Source organism: Chiloscyllium punctatum, chromosome 3 (assembly GCF_047496795.1).
Source record: "Chiloscyllium punctatum isolate Juve2018m chromosome 3, sChiPun1.3, whole genome shotgun sequence".
Taxonomy (NCBI): Eukaryota; Metazoa; Chordata; class Chondrichthyes; order Orectolobiformes; family Hemiscylliidae; genus Chiloscyllium; species Chiloscyllium punctatum.
In genome coordinates, this window is record NC_092741.1 from 82,885,435 (window position 1) to 82,900,507 (window position 15,073).

Here is a 15,073-nt window from a genome sequence, read left to right on the forward strand (position 1 = left end):
AATTCAGCAGGGCAGAAAGCATCTGTGAACCACTGGAAGGGTCATTGGATTATAAACATCAACTATGCTTTGTCTCGACAGATGCTGAGAAACCTGAGAGTTTCTCCAGCAATTGCATTTGTTTCAGATCTTCAGCACCCACAGTTCTTTGTTTTAGTCTGTGTTCAATTAGTTGCCAGCTTGAACAATTGCAGGAGGTGCTACTTTGTTTTTTAATTCATTTGTGAAATGCGATGTTGCAAGATAGACAGAAATTTATTGTCCATCCCAAAACCCATGAGGTGGTAGTGGTGAGCTGCCAGTGAGTTCCCAGAAATTCTAGGTTGTGGACAGAAACTAACTGGAGTTCCATGACATTCCTGACTCTTGTTTGCCCAAAGTTGCTTATTGATGTCAGGAGAGCACAGAATGAGGCCAGTTGATCAATTGTAATTGGACTAACTTTTCAAAAGCACTTCTCATTAGTCCCACCCTCCTGCTCTTTCCCCATAACCCTGAAATTCTTTCTCCCTTCAAACATTTATCTAATTCCCTATTGACAGTTACGACTAAATCTGCTTTCATGACCATTTCTGCTGTGCATTGTCTATTGTAACAACTGCATGAATTAATTTTTCTTCATGCTTCTGTTGATTTTTTTGTCAAACATTTTAAATTTATGAAAGTATCTACTCTCGTAGGGAAAATAAAACCCAGATATTTTGAATGCTGGGAGATATGTATATAATCACGGAGACTTTGAATCCAGGTACTGCGAACAATTAGAAAAGCAATAGGATATTAGTTTATTGTGTCGAATTGATTAGTTTAAGGATAAAGCAGTCTTACTAGAATTATATTGGTGAGGTCAAACCAAAAGTATCATATTTAGTTGTGTCTTCTTCCCGAAGGAAGGGCACAATTGCTGCAGGATAAAATGAAACAAATGCTCATTAGAATGGTTCCTTGAATGACCTAAGAGGAACTGCCCCAGGAATATATTTCCAGGAATTTAGAAGAATGAGGACTGATCTAACTGAAACATGTTAAATTCTTTCAAGCATAACTGGGCAAATCTTTCCTCCATTTTTTGACTGCATGGAATCAGTGTCATAGAGTAAGGAATCCACCATTTCGGACTCAGATAAGGTGTCCTTTCTAAAGCTAGTCCCTTCTTTTCTAAAAGCTGTTCCTTGGCTCAAGGATACTCTGTCCTTGATTTTTTCTTCTCAGAGGGGTAATAAACCAGGCCGGGCTCCGATCAGTCTGGTTTCGTACAGAGATGAAAAGGATTTTGAGAGGCCTTTTGTTTATATGTAAATAGATGAGAAGTCAGGCCAAGATGGTCATGTCTTAAAAGTGACCTGTAGAATAAAAGGGGAATGGTCAGCTCTTTAGCTAAGCAGTTTAGTTTAGAACTGGTTGAGAGTTCAACAGTGAGCTGACTGGAAACTTTCTCTCTCCTTCGGCCTCTCTAACTGTAAGCATCTGTTCCATTTATACTGTTTTTCAAGAGGGTTTGTTTATTAGGTCTGTTGTGGAACAGCATAATTAAGTCTAGTTTGGATAGACTGAGTTCTGTAGGGGTTCTTTATTCGGTTGCTTGTGTTTCATTGTGTAATTTTGTGAATAAATTTTTTGTCTGTGCTAAACCTGGTAGTCAATCTCGCTAACTTACTCCGGGTAGTTTTCACTGTACAATTGCTGAAACAAATTGCAAAGTTATGGTCTGAGTTGCCTTCTCAAGAATGTTTTGAGTGGTCTGGCCTGGTCCATAACAAAGGAGCAATGTCTTCACTCAAAGAGTTGTGAATATTTGAAATTCTCTATCCAAGAGAGATCAGTATATTCTTGCGGAGCAAGGAATTGAAAGGAAATGGTGATTCCGCCTGAGGTGGATGTTTGATTGATGAATAATTATGATCTTGCTGAAAGATAGAGCAGAGTCAAGGGTCCAAATTGCTTATTTCAGCTCCCACGTCTTATATTCATATGAACCTTATATCCCTGGAAATACTTTTCCTTATCGAAGGAGATAAACTCAATTTCTGTTTCAGTAAGTGAATTATTTTACCTATGCTACCTTACTAGTAAATCTACATATTCTTTATTACCTTGACATCCTTCATAAGTTATTCAGAGTTGGTCGTAATACATCAGCTGGAATCTAACCAGATTTTATTTTGCTATGGCTTGAACATAAACTCCTCGTTTTTGTTCTAAATCAACAGAATTTTCTAATTTGAGACAAAAAGCTTTTCCGAGTGAGATACACAGCCAGGAACCATGGTGTTTTTTTCTCATGCAATCTTCCACTTTTCACCTCCTTTACAATGCACTGGGCCCTTGGGGCAGGGAATGGCATGTGAGCTGCTTGGTTTTCTCAGTGTGGGAAGAAGGTTAATTATCTACTGAAAGGTTAAGTGCCAGCACCCTCTTTTCTGCTACCTCATACTCACAAAGCCACCACTCAGACTTGCTGTGCCACTGGATACGTCTGTCATCAAGACTTATCAACCACTCTCACTATTGTATACATCATGGCCATCTCCTTTACTGTTCAGTGTTCTGGGGAACCATGAAAAATTGGGTGTTTCCTCTTCAATGTTAAAAGGACTGCAAACCACAAAGGTTGGCAGCCTCCAAGTGAGCACAAAATTAATAACTGCTGAAGTAGTAAACCAAAAGCCGTAAGATGCATCCTGTGTAGATGTATAAGGTGTGTGTGTCCCTATACACAAAGCAGGATAGTAAAATACAAATCCTTGATGTGCCTGAGCTCCAATATCAGGTACTGAAGTGCTGAATTGGTGTGTGACTTAGTCCAACAGCAGGCACAATGATGTCATGGTACTCATGGGTGCTCACGACTGACTTGTGTGGATGGAGTACGGGGGTAGACAGTGTCCATGGAGCACGCAGTGATGTTGTGAGGAAGGTGGGACTGCACGAAGGCTTGGAGAAGGAAGCAGTGAGCTGCAACCTCCTGGTGGTCTGCTCTGACTTTCAACTCAAAAATTGGTGCTATCTAGTTTTTCAGGGAAGGAGAAGAGAATTGAGAAGCTGCATAAAATGAGTTGTGATTGCATAGAAATAAAGTAATGGTACTGATTAGTGAGATTCTGAAGGCATTGTTTAAATCTTAAGTGGAAAAATTGGATGTATTTTCAAAGTGTACCTTTTCACTTCTTTGCATTTAACCATTTATGTTTTGGTTCACATTACTAATTTGTCCATATCCTCCTGAAGTCTGTAGCTATTCTATTCATGAATTTCTACATGCCAGTTTCATGTTCACTTCAGCCTTTGAAATTACATCCCAAATGCCTGAATCTACAAATTAATTTATAAGAAATAAAACTGATCCCAACACCTGTCCATGGGGGATCTTACTCCAATTTGCCTTCGATTTCAAAGATAATGTCTTCTACTATAGTCTGCTTTCAATCCTTCAACCAATTCTGTTTCTGCAAAGTTAATGTTCCTTTTATCCCATGCACTCCAATTCTTAAGATAATTCCGGCCATTCAGCCACTGAGTCATTAAATATAAACATGCCTGATCAAACTTGCTTTCTCCCTCCCTCCCTCCCCCCGCCCCTCACATTATCTTGATAACCTGTTACACCACTGGGAATTTTAAAAAAAATTGACCCCTACTTTAAACATACTTGAGCAGCAAACTTCCACAGACCTCTGATGAAGAGAATTCCAAAGATTCATCACCATCTGAGGAAAGAAATTTCTCCACAACTTGGTTTTAAGTGGTGTCCCTCTCATTTTTAAATTGTGCCTCCTGATTCTCAACTCTACACCAGGGAGAGCATCTTACTCTCTCCTCTCTTTAGCTATTCTGTAGTTTTCAATGAGATCAGCTCTTGTTCTTTGCAACTCTAGAGAACACAGGTCCATTTTGCCTAACGTCTCTTCATTGCACAGTCCCACTATTCCAGGAACAAGTCTGGTGAACCTCCACTGTACTCCTTCTATGGGAGGGCTATCTTTCCTGAGCTAAGCAGATCAAAGCTGTACACAGTACTCCAGGTGTGGTCTTTCCAAGCTTTTATATGACTGAAGCAAAACTTCATTATGCCTGTACTCAAATCCTCTTGTGATAAAAGCTAACATTTCATTAGCTTACATAATAGCTTGGTGCACCTGTATTTAGCCTTCATTAATTTACATATCTAAAACTTCCAATCATTTAAAAAACAGTTTGCACATCTGTTCTTCCTACCAAAATAGATAATCTTACCCTTCCAATGTTAATTCCTCTATCAAACCCGGATTTGGTGCTTGAACACAGTTCTTGAAAGTCCATACACCCAACTACCTTCATCAATCCCATATTTAGCATTTATGTCACGAAGTCAAAATTCACATATAAATAACAGGCATCTTTCAAAGTACTGAAGGTTTGGCAGCATCTATGGAGAGGTATCTTCTAAAGGGCCAACAGTTTCTAGTAGAGAGGAAAGAAATTCATTGAAATCGTCAAGCCACATTCCTCTAACTTCTCTAGCCGCTGGTTCATGTGTAGCAATAACTGGAGATGCTGGAAGTGAATGTGTCAGTTTAACGTTGGCATGTCAAGTCTGCAGACTCATAGAGCAACTGTGCGTTGTTGTCAAGAATAATTTGCATGTTTCTTTTTGATGTCTCATGTTTGTAACTATCACTTTATCCACCAATCAATTGTAAATTAAACATCATAAGTAGATAATTTATGTTAAACCAAACAAACAGAATAAATATTTAACCAGTCTCAAATTCTCAAAGTAAGAAGGAATCAAGAATTAGCCAGCTGTCTCCTAACTAAGGAGAACAGGAAGGAGTTGGAGGAGTTGTAACCAAAGGCAACACCTTTAAACCTCATCTTTCAATGCTTGCAGAAGCTAGATTTTGATTCATTTATTTAAATTACAAATTGATTCCTGTGCTGGACATTGTATATTTGAAAAATTATGAAGTGCAACATTCAATATTTCTATTTCCAATTGCGATCATGTTTTTTTTCTGATGAGAACTTTTCTTTATAAAACCTGATCTGTAAAGAAATGTTCAAAATAAATAACCAAACATAAAGGTTTTTTTTATCAAAACTGTTTACCACCATCCAAATGGTTTACCTAATTTTCTGGTTGACTTCACTTCGTATCTTCAGAACTTCATTCCCTTTGTATTCTAGCTCTTTGGTCAAGGTGCTTAAATTGTCATGCATAGACAGGCTCTCCTCATTCAGTTCTTTTATGTGGTCTTCACAATGCCGTACTTCCTCTTGTAGATTAGATATTCTGCTCAGTAATTCTTTCTTCTGGATTGTAAAAATAGTTCTATATATTAACAAGCATAAAGGTGTAATTTTATGAAATGCACATCCATTTCTAAACTCACTCAAGAGGATGCACAGCATCCACCCAATTTTTTTTATTCACTTGTGGGTCATGGGCAACACTACTTGGCCAGCATTTACTGGCCCTTGAGAAGATGATGTTGAGATGCCCTCTGAACTGTTGAGAGAATTCCAGGATTTTGACCTAGTGACAATGAAGGAATGGCAATGCATTTCCAAGTCAGGATGGTGAGTGTCTTGGAGGGGAACCTGCAGCTATTGGTGTTTCCATGTGCCTGCTGCCCTTGTTCTTCTAGATGGGAGTGGTTGAGAGTTTGGAAAGTACTGTCTGTCTGAGGAGCCTTGGTGAATTTCTGCAGTGTATCTTGTAGATAGCACACACTGCTGTTATTGAGTGTTGGTGATGAAGGAAATGGATCATGTCTGTTGATTAACATGAGAAATTCCAAAAAGCTCTAAAGGGCCCAAATGCTCAAATTTCAATTCCATTTCCCCCATCAAAAAAAATCCATAAACACAATGTGCATCAATTATGAAAACTTTATTAAAATAACAGCTCCATTCAACTCATTCTATTCATCAGTTCCTATTCACAAATAAAATCACAATGATTAAATTCATGACTCAAATTAAATTTTCACAGAAGTAAGGGAATAACAGAAAGAAAAAGATACTTTTTAGGAGAATACAAATAGTCCTCATAGGGTGCTGGTTGAGGAGAGGTGAGGGTATGTGTGAGGGGTGAGAGCTGGAGGAATGTTTTATATATATATATATCCCTATTCGAATTGTACAGTACTCCTTCAAATCTAGTCCTGGGACAAGTCTAGTCGAGCTAAGGCATTCTTTGAGAACGTTAAGGCATGTTTGTTGGAAATAGGCAGCCGTTGGAACTGTGAAAAGGCAGGTTTGTGTGTTAGACGTGTATAAACACTGTAGGACTGGCAAAGTTCTCAATAAACAATCCAAAAAATTGGAGTTATAAAAACAGCTATTTCAGAGTGCCTGTTCATATAAAACCATTAAAGAAGTTGTGTTGAGTGACTGATTTCCTGAACGAACAATGACAAGGAGAGAGACAGTGGCATAGTGATGGAATAGGAATTTATAGAATCCTAGATTGATGTTCTGGCAAAATGTGGTGGAGACAATGGCAGATGGTGCAATTTGAATTCAATAAAAATGGGAATAAAAGGCCAGTTAATGGCAACCATGTAAACTCTGTCGACTATTGTAAAAATCCAACTGCTTCAATCATATTCTTTACGTAAGAAAATTTGCCATACTTATCTGGTCTGATGTACATGTGATTCCTGACACACTGCAATGTGGTCAATTTTTAACTTTCTCTGGGCTATAAGGGATGATCAATAAATGCTGACATAGCTGGTGATGTCCACTTTTTTTAAGACTTCATTCATGGGATGTGAGTGTTGCTGGTTGAGCCAATATTTGCTGCCGATATTCATTCATGGAATGTGACAAAGTAAAGAAAAAAACTGGGATGCATATTGATGGATAACTCCAACTGCTTTTTGAATTGCATTGTATTCTTGACACAAGGAGTTAAGCATATAAGAATTAAGCACTTAAGTAACATGCTTGTTTTCATAAGGGATCAGTTGAAGTAATTTCAATCGTATTGACATTTTTTTGTTACCAGTATTTTTTTCCCTCTAATAGTGACATCATCAATAGAAACTGTCAGCATGTTGCCTCAGATTAGCCCATGTTGAAATACTAACTGAGTTGGCATGGCAAAAAACATGGCAAAGTGTTATGGTTAGGAAGGTGTAAATTCACATAGGCCCTATAAAAAGCAATGGGGATGACGGATGACATAGGACAGCACAGTTAAGACTGTGGGGATGGCTAGATGAGCATAGGGACTATCCAGGACCAGAGAGATAATCAGAAGGCAAAGATGCATGAGAGGTAATAGAGATTGGTAGAAGAGAAAAGGGTGACATAGATTGAGCAAGGGGAGTTACATTTGCCCCTTAAACTTTGTTTTTAAAGTTTACACTTTTAACTTTTAAACATTATTTTTAAACTTTGACCATTGTGTTAGAGTCCTGAAGCAAGCTTATTGCCCAGCCCAGTGGGTATTGACATCCTCAAGTCCTTCCTGGGTCACCTCTATCGCAACTTGGCCTGCCCCAAATCCCTAGACCAAAAAATTGTAAGTGCAGACAATGATTTTTAAAGTTTGGTTTCATGTAACTAGGGTGGCTCCTGACTCTGCACACCCAACACAGCAATCAAAACTAGGTCTGAATCTTTGGCTGTGTACTAAAAGCAATTAACAATTCCATAAATGTACAAGAACAATTCTTCTGCACTTACCAAATAACTGCTCACCATCCTTTTAATTATTCCCCATTATAGCATTTCAACTAATTTGCAAACACATAATGTCTCTGCAATTGGTGATAAGATGGGAGTCATAAATCATCCTGTTAAGAAGTTAATTAGGTTGGAAATATACAAATAATCTCGTTGGTATAATTGAATGACTCTGTATTTAGTTTTCTAAACAAACACAGATGACCACAACGAGTTTCAAATGCAGGTACCATCATTTTTGAATGAAGCAAAAGTTTAATTTGTCAGGATCATTCACAAAATTGGTATGTTTCCCATAACATTTTCAATTAACTTAGTGATAAACTGCACAAAAGGAAAATGCAATTGGAGAGTTCTCAACTAACACATGCAACTTTTAAAAAGAAATTCATTTGTGTCAGTACAAATTATATGATATAATTACTTATTGGCAAATTGCATCCAATTTGAAGTGTGCATAGGTGAATTTTAGATATTAATATGGTGTTGGCTGACAGAGAGTTATTTTAAAGCATAAGAGATAATGAAGTGAGGATAAATCAACAAAATAGAGCAATGTTCACAATTCCCAGCGTATAATTCTTAATTCACATCAATTTGGAGATTATGCAAGAAGGGCATATTACTCACAAAGTGAAAAAAAATGTCCAATCAAAGAATCTCTCTCTATTATTTTTGTGCATCTATGCCAACAACCACCAAGAAGTGAATGTACTTTACTCCAATGGTCAGAAACTATACTGTAATGGCAACGAACATAGAAATAAAATTTCAATAAAAATATTATGCAATTCAAAACAAAAATCACTTTGGTCTTCAAGGTCACATCAATTATCGAAACATAAATCTCATTCTGTGGTAAGATAATTATATTTGAACTAAACCATTCTGAATATCATGTCTAAGTAGCTCCATATTTAGAATCGTTCTTCGATATGTGGAATAACAATATATAAATGCTTTTCTTTTAAAATATAGAATAATAAACTAACCCACCTGCTGTCTGTGCTGCTCAACAGTCTGATCTAATTCCATCCTCACAGCTGCCATTTCCTGCTGGTTATTTTGCCTTAGTTTATCCATTGCAACGGAATGTTGATAGTTGAGATCTGAACGCAGAGAGGCTGGAAAGATCATACAATATGGCATTGATATTTTAAACATCTTAACATATTTCTAAGCTGTTGTGCAAATATATGAACTGAGGAAACAAAACTTACAAGAGAAAGAAAAACAAGGTTGTCAAGATTATTTGCATCTTATAATGACATTTTTAAAATAACTACTGTCTGAACTTTTAGAAAGTAAATATCATAAAGAATGTAATATCACCCTTGTGTTTTTTTTCCAAGTTTTGCATATTAAAAATAAGAATGCTGTGACATTTTCTTCTTGTTCTTTATCCTGATGATCACTAGGGACCTAAAACTAACTTGGTGTTCAATTGATTTTTGTCTAACAGATGATTAACTATTCTGCAGTAAAGTACAAATAATTATTTATTAATATTGCAATACATGTTATTTTAAAATGGGAATGTATTTTTCCCAACAATTTTAAGAAAGGGAAGAAATGCTCTACATTATAGTTGATTTTGATAAGGTAAAGGACAAAACCATTTACAAAGCTAAGCAGATATGTAGACAGAGAGCTATTTTCTAAGATGCAAATTAGAACAGAATGTCCCACCAGAAATATTACTTCAAACAGAACTTACAATACGTTTCAAAAGGAAGCAGATAAACATTTGATTAAAAGATTCAAATATGCTGGTAGGGCAATAGAATGGCTTTAACTGAATAGTCAATCGCTCGATTGACTGAATATCCTTCATCTAAACAGCAAAAATCAATGATACGCCAGATATGCATAGAAATGAACAATTTAAAAATGAGTTAATGTATCCACGTTGTAAGTGTAAAATAGACAATCTAAGAATATGGCTGAAAGAGATTCATGCCTGGAATGAGAGGCACACCAAGCCACTACAAGAGACACTGTTTATCAGTAAAATTAAATATCTAACAATCTTAAAACAGATCTATGAAATCACATTATTTCTTCTGGGGAACACATTTCTAATCATACAAAACTGAATAATTGCTTTAAGGTAGATGACGGAGTGGAATTTATTTATTTAAAATCTGGAAATAAAATTTAAAAGGCATTTCCATGTATTTTCATTTATTTGCTTCCTGGGAATCAAAGTGTCAGTCCCAGAATCTGAGTGAGGTTAGACATTGATATTTCTGAAGTTAATTATTTCAGACAATTCAACAGTTGCAGCTGATAGCTTATACTTTTGGGATGCCAAGACTGATTTCACTAGCTATGGCTTATTTCAACCAGTAGGAAGGGATGCAATGAGTGGCACCAAGCAGACAGATGTGCAGGACTGCTCAGTCAAATTGTAACAGAATTCTTCCAGACTACTTTCAGTCCTATAACTTGGCAAGTCGAAAGGGAACTGTAATGATTTTGGTACTACTTTAAGTGATGGGGTATCATATGCTACCACTGAAAGCTCACTTCAATTCTGGGAAGGTCAGTAGAAGTTGAGAACTAGAATCCAACTGAAGTCAGCTGATCAGCAGTTAGATAGGGCAGCTCTGCAAGCCTTCCACTGGCTGTACTTTTGATGTCAACTACAAGGGTCCATGCAGCAACTCAACAAGTTTGTTCTAACAACCTTTCAACCGGTGACATGGATCATCTAGCAGAATAAGTGCAGCAGCCACATGAAAACACCACCACCTGCACGTTCCCCTCCATTGTGACCTAGAACCAAATTGTTCCTTTAATTGTTTTGCTGGGTCAAAATCGTAGAACTCCCTTCCCTACAGCACTCATGGTATACCTACATCACACGGACTGAAGAAGTGTAAGGCAGTGGCTCCGAACAACTTTTTCAAAGGCATTTAGAGATGGGAATTAATTGCTGACCTAGAACAGGTCAACTCTTACTGCACAGATGAATTTTAAAAAAACTCAGGACTTCTCAAGAGGAACATATGCTACCTTTAATAAAGTTGCAGCAAAATCATATCAACAATTCAGTTGAATTAGAAGAATATTGTAAGCATGTATACCAAGCTGAGGGCTCTTGTGGCACACTGGTAGTTTCCCTACCTCTGAGCAAGAAGGCTCAGTTTCAAGATCCACCAGCTCCAAAGGTGTAATACCATATATCTGAACAAATGGATTAACACCATCTACATACCAAGCAGTAATTTCCCTTCATCCTGCAGCTCTGCCCTCAATTCCTGTAGTTGTTGCTTTGCTTCCTTTTGTAAAGCCTCCAGATTCATTCTCTCGGCTTCCTTTTGAGCTTGTATATCTTTCATATGTTGCTGGTTCAAACATTCTTCCAATTGCTGTAAGACATAATGCAATTACATTATTTACTGCTCCATTCAATTTCTTCTTCAATGGCTCTTTTCAGGTAACACCATTAGATGGCAAATTACAATTTCAGATTTTCAGAAAAAGTGACATTTATTCACACAGTAGCCTACAGTTCAAAATACAAAATATACTCAAAATTCTGGTTACTACAATCTTTTACGAACAGAGCAGTTCATGATCCATATTGAAAATTTGAGACCATAAATTTTCAATTGGACACAGATGAAATTTCAATGATTTAGTAAATCAGCTACTGCATAGATAATCTCTCAATATATTTACTGAAGCAAGACAAGAAAATAAACTTGTTTTTAAACTTGTTAAAAACTTATGTCAGCCTGATGTTGGAAACACAATGCAACACTTCAATTGATGAATAGCATAATACTATAATAAAATGTGGGAGCAGAAGGCACTCCATTCAGCCCATCGAGTCTGCTCCACCATTCAATGAGATCATGGCTGCTCTGATAATCCTCAACACCACTTTGTTGTCTTTTCCCCATAACCCTTGATTCCATTACTAATTAAAAATCGCACTCAGCCTTGAACAACAACCTAGCCTCAGCAATCCTCTTTGGTGAAGAATTACACAAATGCACTACCCAGTGAGAAGAAATTCCTCAACTTTGTTACAAAAGGGTTACTCTAAGGTTATGCACTCTGGTCCTAGACTCTTGCGCAATGGGGAAACAACCTTATTTCATCTAATCTATCAAATCCCCTAAGAATCTCGTATACTTCAAATTCAGTGACATCCCATTCTTCTAAATTCCAATGAGTGACAGTCCCAACCTACTCAATCTCTCCTCAGAAGACAGTTCCTCCATACCCATGCCAGCATATCTTTCCTTAGAATTGGGCCCAAAAATTGTTCACAGTACTCTAGCCTTGTATAGTTTTAACAAGACATCTACCACCCCATCTTTTCCCACTCCATTCCCTCTGAAATAGAGGCTAAACATTCCATTTGCCTATCCTTTTACCTGTTGGACTAGAATGCCAGTGTGTGGTACCTTTTCAAATAGCCTCTGAAAATCTAAACACATTAGATACATTGCTTCCCTTTATCTATCCTGCTTGTTCCTTCCTTAAAGAAATCTAATAAATTTGTCAGGCATGATTTCCCGTTTGTGAAGCCATGCTGACTCTGCTTGATTATATAATGTATTTCTAAATGTTTTGCTATCAAATTCTTTGTAACAGATTCGAACATTTTCTCAATTACAGACATTCAGCTAACTGGACCACATCTATTTTTCAACTCTTTCCCATTTTAAATACAGGTATTACATTGGCAGTTTCCAGAATCAGTGTTCGTAGAGGATTATTAACAGTTCATCCACTATCTCTGTACCTACTGCTTTTAACAACCTAAGATACATCTCATCAGGTCCAGGAAATTTAATCGTCTTTAGCCACATTAGCACTTTTTGTCCAGTTATACTTATTACATTTGTTTCCTTTACTCTTTTGGCCTTTGAATATTCAATCATTTGTCTGCGTCTTCTACTGTGAGTATTGATGCAACATATTTATTCAACTTCTCTGCTATATCCTGGTCCTTTATTAATAGTTTCCAGGTCTCGTTCTCAAAGGGTCTGCTTGACTTTGGTCTCTCGCTCTCTCTTTCTCTCTCTGTCTTCTTATACACAGTATACACAGGTCGCTCTGCTATAATGTGCTCTTCGTCAACACAAATTTGCTGTGACGCGATTGACGAATTACGGACGCTGTTTCTAAAGTGCGAACTTTTAAAATGTGCATTGGCTATAACGCGATTACATCACTGACACTTTAAGCACTGTTTCTAAAGCACGAATATTCTACAACACGGGGTTGCACAAGAACACAACCATCGCATTACAGAAGGACCGACTGTATTTAAAGGAAGGATCTCTTTACATCTATTTTGATATTACTTGCAAGTTTATCCGCAAAGTCTACCTTCTTCCTCTATTATTTTTTGGGTCATCTCTTGCTCTTTTATTTTAAAAAGTTTCCCAATCCTTTGGCTTTTTGCTGCATTGCACTGTTGCTTTTCCTTTGAATTTGATGCTATCCTTACCTTCCCTGGTTAACCACAGTTGGTTTATCCCCTTCTTAGAATCCATCTTCCTCACTGGAATACAATTTTGCTCTGAGTCATGAACTATTTTCTTAAAAATTCAGCTATTTTCCCTCAATGGATAAGCCTTCCATAAGATTTTCATAAAGGCTTATCCTTTCCCATAACTATTTTAAAACTAATGGAATTATGATCACTAGACTCAAAGTGTTCCCCTATCACTTGTTACTTGCTCTTATTATCCAAAAAAAGGTCATGTTTTGCTTCTTCCTTCGTAGGAATATTAACATATTGATAAAGAAAATTTTCTTGAACACATTTAACAAATTCTACACCATACAAACCTTTAACACTATAGGTAGTCCCAGTCAATGTTTGGAAAATTAAAATCATCTCCTATTACAACCTCATTATTCTTACATATATCTGAGATCGCCCTACATATTTGATCTTCAATTTCCCTCTGTCTCTGAATCCTCTGGTACTTCTCCAGAATCCAAGGGTTTTTTGAAAATTATAACCAATGCATCCGCTCTCTCTGTAGCTACCTCTTTAAGGATCCTTGGGTGCAGGCCATCAGGGCCAGGGGACTTATCTGCCTTTAACTCCAGTAGTTTGTCTGATACTACTTCCCAACTGATGGTGATGGCACTTAATTCTACCCCTGCATTCGTTAGTATTAATGAGATGTTTGAAATATTTTCCACTACAAAGACTAATGCAATATATATGTTTAACTCCTCTACAATTTCCTTGTTCCCCATAACCATCTCCCCAGATTCATTTTCTAAGGGGCCTATGTTCATTTTGAGATTGTTACCTTGGAGATTCTACTTTTTAATTAGTTCTTAAATGCTCAATTTTTTTCAGCAGAACCTCCACTCTAGTCATAGGGTCATATATCAAAGAAACAGACTATTCGGTCCAACTTGTCCATGCTGACCGAATATCCTAAACTGACTTGGTCCTATTTGACCCACATCCCTCTAAACCTTCCTATTTGTATATCCGTCCAGATTCCTTATAAATGATGCAATTGTATCCACCTCCATCACTTCCTCCGGCAGCTTGTTCCATATACACACCACCCTCTGTGTGCAAAAAGTTATCCCTCATGTGCTTTTTAAATCTTTCCACTCTGACTTCAAACTTACGTCCTCTAGTTTTGGACTCCCCTACTATGGAGAAAAGATCTTGATTACTCACCCTATCCATGCCTCTCATGATTTTATAAACCTCTATAAGGTCACCCCTCAGCCTCCAACACTCCAGGGAAAATAGCCCCAGCCTATTCAACTTCTCTCTATAACTCAAACCTTCCAATCTCGACAACATCCTTGTAAATCCTTTTTGCACCCTCTCAAGTCTAACAACATCTTTCCTATAGAAGGGAGACTAGAATTGTATGCAGTATTCTAGATGCGGCCTCACCAATGTCCTGTACAGCCACAAACCACACTGTGTACCAGCTACTCCACTTTCCAGGAACAATGCACCTGCAGGCAACATCCCCACATTCCTCCCCCTCCCCGGCCCCCATCCCCGACCTTGCACCCGCATAACCAGGTCTCTTTGTCTGACAACGCTCTCCAGAGCCCTACCATTAACTGTATAAGTCCTGCCCTGGAGTGCCTTACCAAAATGCAAAACCTCACACTCATCTAAATTAAATTCCATCTGCCACTCCTCTGCCCATTGGCCCATATGATCAAAGTCCCTTTGTACTCTGAGATAATCATCTTCACTGTCCACTATACCACCAATTTTGGCGTCATCTGCAAACTTACTAACCATGCCTCCTATATTCATATCCAAATTATTTGAATAAATTATGAAAAGTAATGGATCCAGCACTGATCCTTGTGGAACACCACTGGTCACAAGCCTCCAGTCTACCACCCTCTATCTCCTCCGATTAATGTC

At 37.6% G+C, this 15,073-nt stretch overlaps 1 protein-coding gene across 13 annotated transcripts in view; it reads right to left on the reverse strand.

Annotated features, from left to right (window-relative positions):
- fam184ab (family with sequence similarity 184 member Ab) overlaps window positions 1–15,073 on the reverse strand; it is a 172,494-nt gene that overhangs the window by 43,764 nt on the left and 113,657 nt on the right. For all 13 annotated transcript variants that reach the window (XM_072555907.1, XM_072555902.1, XM_072555910.1 and 10 more), the window contains 3 exons: window positions 10,898–11,051; window positions 8,674–8,801; window positions 5,108–5,292 (listed from right to left, as the gene is read on the reverse strand). In XM_072555907.1, the coding sequence (XP_072412008.1) occupies window positions 5,108–5,292; window positions 8,674–8,801; window positions 10,898–11,051 (467 nt within the window). The remainder of the gene's footprint in view (window positions 1–5,107; window positions 5,293–8,673; window positions 8,802–10,897; window positions 11,052–15,073) is intronic.